Below are 11003 nucleotides of genomic sequence, written 5' to 3' on the forward strand. Positions count from 1 at the left end.
ATTTTCAGAAGATACTCTTGACACTTTAGGAAGGCCTCTTGGGTGTAGAGTGGGAAATCATTCAGAGACCAGCCTTGATGACTAGCATGAGATAACAGAACCTCATCTATCATGGATATTACTGACCAGCATAGCATTGCAGATATTACTGGTGAATTCTGTAGCGACTGAGTTGAGATGCCTGTATTTGTCTACAGCAGTTTTTATAGGAAGAACCTACTACCTAATATCTCATGCATAGATACTTGGTCACCTATGATCTGAGACATGAAACAGAAAAAAAAAATAAAGATTGCATATTTTAATGAGACTGAACTCTAAGTCTAGTCAGTCAGGGACAATGAAGAATATCATAGCAGTGGACAGTTCCCCCTGGAATCCTGCTCATTTCATAGGGAATGAGGCACACACAAAACTTCAATTTAAGGAATGTTTCTCTATTTTCCATTACAATAGAAAGAAGTTGAAAAACTAAGATTCCTTTAGCCTCCTTTTGTTATATGCAAAACTTTAGAAGTTTCCTTCTTTTGTATATTACAGTTGGAAATGTGGTCTTTCACCTAGTTTAAGAAAAATATTGGTCTATCATTCATTATATATTGTAATGATTAAAAAAATTTAGGCAATATATATATGTATATATATGTGTGTATATGTGTGTGTATACATGTACATATATATACATATATATATTCTCTATTGCTCATTTACATAATTTTCTTCTAAGTGAAAATGTATGATTTATTATTAGAATTATTGGTTAAAGGTACATTTGTATAAATAATGCTTTTATACTTGCTGTGGGTATAATCTGTGCTAGCCATTATCTATGAGTAGTAAAAAAATATTTTAACTACTTGGGGAATTAGAGCTAGGTGGCTTTTCAAGAGGTCTAAGAGCTCCAAAAAATGGATCTGGGAAGATGGTGCTACATAATTTTTTAGCTTTCCCTGTAATAGTGACTTAAAACATGAATAATTTACACTTATTTTAGATATATTTTGAGTGGGAACAACCTGTCAGCCTTGATATCATGTCTTGTGTTTTCGTTTCATCTATTTTCTGCTTTATTTGGATAATTTATATTGGTAAGTCAGGTTACCTACAAAGCCAGTCTAAAATGCACTAACTAGTTTTTGTATTCCATGAAAAGAGATTGTGTACTTAATGTTATGGCATGAAATAAATATAAAGTTGATTTTCATCCTCGTATATAAACTAGAAAAGTACTTCTGAAAAATCCCAAATCCTTTTGTTTATATGAACACTTGGAAATATTTTAACTGTTTTCAAAAATGTAACAGAGTAATGAATACCACAGTGTATTTTTTATTCCAAAAATATGTCATGAGATAGGACTAGATAGCAATTTGCTAACTTTGATTTGAAGATAATAAATGTTGAGAATCAATTTATATAGCTTCTTAAGTCATATAAATAAAATAAAATTTTATATACAAATTATTTCTTTCCAGTATGAAATAAACTAGTTTAAAACAGCCTGAAATTCTGAAAAAAAATTCTTTCATTTTCTTATGAATCATGCTGGTATTCTACTTATAAACTGTTTAATATAAAAATTTGAATGAAACTCCTTATCTCCCAAATTCAGAGTAAATATTTGTGTGACTTTCTTATATGGTTATCTTCTTTCTAGGTAACTTCTGAAGAATTAAATAGCATAATCCAAAACATAATGACCTGGGTTGTAGCTACAGTAACCAGTATATTATATCCAGCTATCACAAAATATGAAGAAAGAGTACGGAGTAATACATACCCAGTGTCTGATGATTCCGACCTTTCTTCAGATAGTTCAAGCTTCTGTAGTACATGCAGTGAAGGCTTTACATACAGAAGCTACACAGCTAAAACATTTCAAGCTGATCCGTGTACATTTGCCAGTGACATGCCAGTGAAGAAACCACCTACACCTTTGAAACCTCCTTCTGCACATGTGGAAAGAACAGTTATTGGTCAAACATATCAAAGGAAAGGACAATCTATATCTTCACAAGTCAATTACAACAAAACCAGCTTAGACTATCCATTTCCTAAGATAGGAAGTAGTAAATCAGACAGTCACCTCTTAACATCATTAGAAACATCCACTAAAAAATCCAAAGATGCTACTACAGAAACAGAGAGTTTAGAGATTCCATTTCTATATGATAAAAAAGCAAAGGCCATGGATCAGATAAAAAACTTAAAGAATGTCTTTGTAAACTTTAAATGTCACTTGAAAGGAGAGACACAACTTATTTTAGAAAGTATTTTTCAAGAAATAATGTCTGACTTAAGTCAGGCCATTCCTTGTCTCTCTTCTGTGACTGCTGAAGTTTTTGTTGATCAGACTGAAACTGAAAGAGAAGAGTTGCTCTCCAATGTTGACATATGCTCAGTAGCGTCAGAGATTGTGGAGAACATGCTTGAGAAGCTGGAGTCTGCTGTTGAGAAAAAATGTGTACAGATTTTTTCACAAGAAGACTTGTCAGTTGATATTAAACCAAGTTTATCAACTAGTGGTGAATATTTTTCATCAGTAGAAACAAAACCTTCAGAAGATACATTGAGTTATACTTTGGAGCCAATGTGTGATATTGCAGATGATATGGTACATGCCATTTTGGAAAAATTGATGATTCTTGCATCTTATAAGAAGAATGAAGTTTCTCCAGAAGATACAACTAAACATTTCCAACAAACTAAGACAGAGCCAATACATAAAGTCCATCAACAAACTGACCAAAAGAAAGCTAGCCCTGCATCTGAACCTGCTAATCAGATTCTAAAAGAAGAGATACAAAACTTAATATCAAATATTTTTTCACAGTCCTCTCTGGTTGGTTATGTAGAAGAAGCTATCAGCACTATACTAGGCTATGTCCAAACTGAACTCAATAATGAGAGACTTATTGCATCTGAAGAAACAGTAGTACTTCTTCAGCTGCTGGATGATGTTTTAACTCAGCTTCACCAGCAGCCAGTAAAAGCAGGTGCTAAAAAACATAGACGACCTAGAGTAAGAAATCTTTCTAACACTGAAGAAAAGTATAGACTCACTGGCACTAGATCATTTAATAGTCTTAAGTCTAAACGACCATTTCCACCTGTTAATGTTCCCGGAATGGTTCTTTATTCTGAAGATGATGAGGAAATAGATAACTTTGTGCAAAGTGTGCTTGATTCATCTTTCAATGATGAGAAAGCAAAATCACAAGAGCATGTTTTTGACCATTGGCCTAAAAAGAGAGGTACTTTTTATGAAACCAAAAGAACCAATAAACTGCCAACAAAATCTACTTTTCAAAACAAAGTTGAATCTGACTGGGGTGACTGGGGATTACAGTTGGACTTGTCTCTTAGTAGTGAAGACATTGTGAAGACAAAGCACTGCTTGAATAATGAGGCTTCCATTTTCAGCCAAGATCAAAAGCACCAAATACAAAAGGCTTCAGAAAACATAGTTAAACATATTTTAACAGAAATGCTCAGGGATATGTCTTCTGATTCATCTAGTCATTTTGGAAGCCAAACTGGCAAAGGAGCTTCTGCTTTTTCCTCTGAGAAATCTCAAGGACTATCAGATCAAGAGTGTATGGAACAGATGTTCTCTGGGTCAGAAATTTGTGCATTTGCACATGAAATAACAGATTCTGTGATAAATATACTTCATAGGGCCTCAACTTACATTCCTAATACCATTAAAAATGCCTTTACATCAGTTCATCACACTTGCATAGATCCTTCTGATACTGCCCATAGATCCAAAGAAACATCAGGTAAAATGCCATTTAAAGTATGGTTTGACAGTGAAAAGAAAATGAAATATTTATCTTCTCTCAACATGGAACATGAAAAGACTTCCCAGTTAAGATCTGGAAAATGTGAACCTAAGCGTGTAAATGATATTACTGATAAGATCATTAATACAATTTTTAAAAGGCTGAAGCTATTTGTTTGTCCAAAATTGCAAATAGGCAACAAATCTTCACTGGTAGAAAAATCATTACATTCTCAACTTAGTACTTACACAATGAAAATTGTCAACATCGTTTTGCATGCTATACAAAGTGAACTAGAAATCAACAAGGTAAACCCAAATCTTAAGAAGACAGACCGCCACAAGTGCCATAAAAACAAAGGGTTGTTCACTGATTCCAATAAAGTTGTAGAGTCCCATGTCACCAGTGTCAATGATGACATTATGGAAAGTCCATTATTGACATGTATTTGTGAAATGATATCAAATACAAATGAAGATAAAAAAAATACTTCAACCTGTACAGATAAGGCAGCATCTACAACTATATGTGGGCCTGGCAATGTTTATAAACAAAATATTTTGTCAAATAAACAGGATAAAAATTCTTTTCGCCAATTTTTGGCTAAACCTTGCTTTCAGCACAGCTTTGCTGATGAAAAGGATTTCAAGGACAGTTCCAAATTGGAGGTGTTAGATCAAATTGGGGATACACTGCATGAAATGTTAACCAAACTCACAAGGGATCACCCTGATTCTCAGCCATCTTGCAGTCATCAAAACACGGAAACCTTAGATAAGGACCCTCCAACACTGTCTAACACTCAGCTCATTTCCAAAGCAATTCTGGAATACGTCCTTGCAAAATTATGTGATGTTGACGTAGACACCAACACCAAAAATTCTGAATTGAAAACTGTCTCTGAATCATTTGACATAGACAACCTATCATTTGCTTCAACCATGGAGGAAATGGCCAAATGCACCAATATAATCTCTAACATAATTTCCAAAATTATGAAGGATGATAATGAGGCGACCAAAAGCAAAGCAAAAAGTGATCTTCCAATGTCTTCCAAAACAGAGATCCCAGAAGAAATGTGCCCCCAAAAACTGAAACGTATTGCTTCAGATATTCTCAACATGGTTTTTGCTAAACTGGAACATTTTGCAAGTGGAAGTATAGAAAATGGTATTCTTAATGATGAAAATAAAAAAGAGCGTACAGTAGACTGGGAATGTGAAAGCAACAGTTCTCCTGCAGATTCTCAGGATAAATCATTGCAATCCACTTTATACAGTCATGCAAAGAAGGTATCAAATGGTATTTTGAAAGCCATCCAAACAGAATTAAATATGAACCCATCTGATTGTAGAATAGATAAAAAGAGATCACCAGAAGAGACACAAATGCTTACAAACATTGTTGATTTAATTTTAGATGTAGTATCTTCAGATATGTTTGCTGAACCTGAATCTGAGAACCAAGACAATGAAAATTACGGATACCGACCAACTTATGGAAATTTTCTTCCGGGAGGAGCAGAATCAGATTCATTTCTAGATGATGACACACAAAATAAAGAACTTATTAGAGATACAACATCATCCAGTGAGGAAACTAGAACCCTTTCTACTGACCAGATGGTTCTGGAAAGAACCTTAAGCAAAATTGAAGTGAAACTCAAAGAGCCACACAGATCTCCAATTGTCCCCATTATAAAAAATATTTTGAATGAAATTTTTCAAAGTGCTCTAATCAATCAATTAAATGTGGTTTCACTCTCACGAGCTCATTTTAGTGGAATGCCTCACAATGTTCCTGCATCCTCTACTCAAACATCTGCTCATTTTACAGATCAAATGATGGGCCCTTTAGTATCTGACACAGATGTAAGTGTAGTGGTAAATGATGTTGTTAGGACAGTATTTCACAAGCTTTATTCAGCTGCCATGACAGAAAAACATGTAAGTGAAAACAGATGCAAAACCATCATCTTTTCAGCCAATGTTTCTTTCCGTGAGCATACCTATGGAGGAAATGCTTCTGTCACTGGCTTAAATGGAAACGCACGTGATCTTCAGTCCAGCTGGAATGTTGACAAGCAGACCAAAATAAATGTAGTTGAAGATATTGTGCAGGCAATATTAGAAAATTTAGAAACTTTTGCTGCTTCCAAAGTAGAATCTCTCTTTTGTCCCCAAGTCAACTTCACAGTTCCAGTGACTTTGCCAGTACATCAGGAAGAGGGATCATTAAGCCAAGCATTATCAAGTAAAGATTCATATTCTGATAATCAACTTCCTTGTTGTTCAGTGGATCATAGTAATCCAGAACAGATGGACTCATGGTGTCAAATGTCTTTGTCCAAATTAAATATTTATGCAAAAGAAGTAGCTAAGAAAATTTTACAAGGTATCAAACATGAGTTAGATAAAGAACAAGAAAGTTCTCTCTTGAAAAATAACATTGTGGTTTCTGAGAATATTGCAAGTCAGGTTGTTAACACAGTGCTTGATATTGTGTCATGCAAAAGCAAGTCTGACAAAAACAATTCTGACAAAGAGAATTACTCAGATCAACAAGTTGGCATTTTTGAAAGGCTAGTCAATAAAACAGAATATCGAAAAATACTTGAGTTTCAAATTCAAGATACCATTGAAGGCATCTTATGTGATATTTATGAAAATATTGTGTATCAGAATAATTTCTCATTTGTCACACCTACTCTGAAATATGATATACCTGCAAAACACTCAGAATCAAATTTTGAGCCAGTAGTTATGGGTACAAATATTATCCCTAAAGTCTCAGTTCCTAAAGCAGATGTCATTTTGGTGTCCAAAGATATAGTGGATATTGTCCTTCATAATCTTACAAGTTTGGTCATGCTTGCCATAAATGCAAAGGACTCTGCTCCTACAAGATTGGCCATCTATGATATTTTTCCAAAACCACAGTGCCAACAGCCTCTTTATATAACACAAAGAACTGAAGGAAAACTAGGGCATTTTTTACATTCAAAAAATAAGAATGTAGGTTATCCTGATGTTTATCAGATACCTGTAAATGGCAAAGAAGACACCAAAGAACCTGCTCCTGACCCATGTGAAGAAAACGTAAACTGCATTACTGAAACTATTTTCAATCGGTTACAGTCTTTTGCCACAGAGAGAATAAACTCACTAATGACTCTTGCCTTTCAGTCTAAAGGAAATGTATTCGTTAGCCCACAATTTGAAAATGGTAAAGATGACAACTGTATTTTTCATGAACCAGGCCAAGCTGATTCTGATGTGAATGCCCTAAAATTATCAACAACTAAAACAGTCCCTAGCCAAGAGCTTGCAGAACCCATTCTTGCCAGCTGCAGAGATAATTTTAGAGCTACAGCCCATTTATCACAAACTAGCCTTAAGGACTATGCTGCCTTCATTGCTGGCACTATTCTGAAGCTTATCAAAACTGATTTAGACTTAGAAATACAAAGTGTGCACACATATTCAAACCACGTTTTATTTCAAAAGAATATGATTGTGAGTGAAATTGTTAGTAGTATCTTAAAGATTTTACACAATAAAGAATCTGTAAAGGAATTTTTTTTATCCTCATCAGAGAACTCTAGCTGTTCACAGTTAACCATATCAAATGAAACTTTGCTGGAATACAAAGATAAGGAAAAAGCTACTGCATTACCACAGTTTACAAATGACTCCTTAGAGGAAAACCAAATAATAACAGTGGAAAAAGAAAGCCAAAGAGATGTTTTGGAAGAAATATTTATGAGAAAAAGAGAATCAAAACCAAGAGAAAAAACTGAAATACTCAAGACAGTGGAAGAGGTTTTGAAGAAGCTGAGTCAGAAGATAATGGAAATCATAGGCCACATAGCCCCATTTAATGAAATTCCCTATATAGTGTCTAAGTCTAAAAGTAAAACAGCAGCCACGACACAGAAGAAATTCTTTCAGTCACATATTAACAATGTATCAAATGATATACTTGAAAATGTTTTGGGAGAGATGCACTCTGCAGTTGTAACATCCTTGTACAAAAAAAATAAAAGCAGGCGAGAGGGAGAAATGCATGACAGCAGCGATAGCTCATCAGAAAAATTGCCAGGCTTTAGAGAAACTAAGCCAACAAGAAAACGAAGTAGTCCCCTAAGACTGGGGGTACCACAGACGCATCCTTATGCTGACAATTTAAATGCTCTCGTGTTAGAAAACACCTTTTTACCATACTCACCATTGCAAATTGGAAAATATTTAGTTCAAATAGTTCTTGATAAGTTAACAAATTTTGTCTCCCTGCATCTAGAAGAGGGATATCCACCTGAAGGTAGTTATGATGACTTGTACCTTCTTAGACTACATAATTCTAAACTCAGCCCAAAGAACAGCCCGAGGCCAGGATGTAAAACAAGTTTAAAAATGAGATCAAAAATCACCTCTCTCTCTAAATTTAAAACAAAACCACATCTTGGTATTAGCGCTACTAAGACCAAAAGCAAGACCAAGTTATCTGCTGGAGAAAAGACTCCAAGAGAGAACAGATCCAAAACTGCCCTTGGACTGCCGCAGAATCCACAAGCAGAAGATGCCAAAACCACACTGAAAACAAAATTACCAGTTGCAGAATTAAGAGTATATGTCACGAATATAATAACTGACATTTTAGAAGTAATTATGAGCCGACTTGAGAGAGCGGCACAACACAGAGCCATGTTTAACACTAAAGTCTTGCAATCTAGTCAAATCCTTGAAGCAAGTAAAATTGTTAATGCAGTGTTACAAGAGCTGTATGCTACAAACAAAGACAATGTGGCCTCTCTGATTAACATTTCAAATCTAAGTGATCACCGCCTATCCAGGCAGAATCTGGGTGCAGGTTACCCTACAGAGCAACCATGTTTTTACTTAGAAAATGTTTCCTCACAGTTAGAACAGATTTTTCCTAAAGAGGGTATATTGAAAAAAATGTTTGACAAATGGCAAACAGAAACAAGTGATACAGAAACTGAAAAGTCTAAACTTTTAACCATAGCTGAAAACATTTTAACTGAAATTTCAATTAAAGCCAAAGATTTAGAGTATTCACTTTCACTTTTAAACTTGCCACCTCTTGAAGAGTGTGAAAACAGATTCTACGACCACTTTAAAGGTGTCTCTACTAGAGCTGAGGACACAAAAGCGCAGATCAATATGTTTGGACGGGAAATTGTCGAAATGCTCTTTGAAAAATTACAATTGTGCTTCTTGTCTCAGATGCCTACTCAGGATAGTAATGGAGCTCTAACAAGTAGGAAAGAATATGTTGCTGCAAAAAGCAAGCAGGGTTTTCCAACTAAGCACATCCTCAGTGGCATACAGACCTGTAACATGAAGATGAAAGACCAACTGTCTACGAGCTCTAGCAACCAAATTGTGCATGAGATTGTTGAAAGAGTCTTAAACATGTTAGAGTCATTTGTGGACTTAAAGTTTAAGCATATCTCTAAATATGAGTTTTCTGAAATAGTGAAAATGCCAATAGACAATCTCTTTCAAGTGCAACAAAGACAATTAAGCAAAAAGATGCTGCCAAAATTACCATTTAGAAAGTTTGGTGATGAGTCCAAGTCAAGCACTATTATATCCAAAGAAAATGTACAGAATACACTCTTACAGGTTCATTTATTCCATTCAGAATTACTGACATATTCTATCACTACTGTCAGTGGCATGCTTGGAATAATCAAGAATAAGCTAGACAAAGAAATAAGCCAAATGGAACCATCTCCAGTTAGCATATTGAAAGAGAATATTGCTGCAAGTGAGATCATTGGTACACTAATAGACCAGTGCTCCCATTTCGGTGAGTCTTTGATCAAAAACCTTCCTACCAAAAATTGGTTCAATGGAACTGAGAATGTTTACATTGTTAATCAGGTTGAATTTGCACCTCCTGTAAAAATGCCACCATTAAACACAAGTGAAACGACTGGGAGGAGTCATAGTCCACAAAGTAGTGTATCTGGAATGGGGCTTACTTCAGAGGATGATACGAAAGAAAAGCATAGCATCGCATCTAATTCGTCTTCACACATCAGTTCCTATGTAGAAAACACAAGTAAAAGCTCGGAGCCCACAGGGAGGCCCAGTTCAAAAGCTATGCCATCATGTTCTAGACACAAAGCACAAGACCACAGCCAGAGGAATCCAAACTTGACACCATTTGATGAAGTCACAAAAGCTCACAGCTTTGTCCCTGAAGGGAGTATGTTACAAAAATTGTTTAAGAAAGTAAACGATTCCACAGAAGAATCACTAAAACAAGTCTTATCATTTATAGAAATGGGGAAAGGTGAAAATCCAAGGGTTTTTCATTATGAGACCACCAAATCAGCTGAGCCAAATGAAATTAAGACAACTGCTTCCCCACTCAAAATATGTTTAGCTGCAGAAAATATTGTAAACACAGTACTGTCGAGTTATGGCTTTCCCCAGCAAGCAAACACTAATGAAAGCACAGAGACCATGAAACCATTTTTTATGTCAAGGCAAAATCCTTTGTCTGAAGTATGTGAAGGACAAAAAGATACAGAGAAAACCTTGCTCAAAACATGGTGTAGTCGAACGACCCTCATGCAGGAGGAAGAAAGTGGAGGTCCTGAAGCCTGCCAAGAGGATTTTTCTTTATTACACAAATGGAAAAGTAAAAATCCCAAAATGACAACAGAGACTTTGGAGGAAACCAACACTATTGCTTTTGCTGATCATGAACTTGGTCCAAATGAAATGCATTTGGTTGCAAGACATGTTACAATGTCTGTGATCACACATTTGAAGAACTTCAAAACTGCAGGTAAGCAAGAAAAAAACTTAGTTTTTGACCTAGAATAACTTAGGGAAAACAGGAAAAGTTATACTTAAAGGATCTCTTGTCTTGAGAATGTACATTTTGATTTTCTGAAAATAGCTTTAGAAAGGTAAAATAACTTTATTTTTAATGTTGATGCTGCATTAAAATGTTGCTAACTTAATTGTTTATGGATTGAATCTAGATTTTTTTTTCTCTAGGTCTGCAGTTAAGAGGGAGATAAAAAAAAAAATTACAGAGTTTTGGTTGAGCATGTACCATGAATTAAAAAATGTAGAAAGCACTTATGCATTTCTCTGCTGTTTTGGTCTATCTGGAGTTGATGCACTTGTATTTTATTCAAGATGATAGTATAACACAACTCTTTATACCTTAAAG

General features: G+C 35.1%; 1 protein-coding gene across 1 annotated transcript in view; it reads left to right on the forward strand.

The window, feature by feature from the left end:
• Fsip2 (fibrous sheath interacting protein 2) overlaps nt 1–11003 on the forward strand; it is a 72395-nt gene that overhangs the window by 32101 nt on the left and 29291 nt on the right. Inside the window, exon 16 of the mRNA XM_034496493.2 lies at nt 1658–10610. Coding sequence (XP_034352384.1) covers nt 1658–10610 — 8953 coding nt within the window. The remainder of the gene's footprint in view (nt 1–1657; nt 10611–11003) is intronic.

This window comes from Arvicanthis niloticus, chromosome 2, assembly GCF_011762505.2.
Source record: "Arvicanthis niloticus isolate mArvNil1 chromosome 2, mArvNil1.pat.X, whole genome shotgun sequence".
In the NCBI taxonomy this organism is placed as follows: domain Eukaryota; kingdom Metazoa; phylum Chordata; class Mammalia; order Rodentia; family Muridae; genus Arvicanthis; species Arvicanthis niloticus.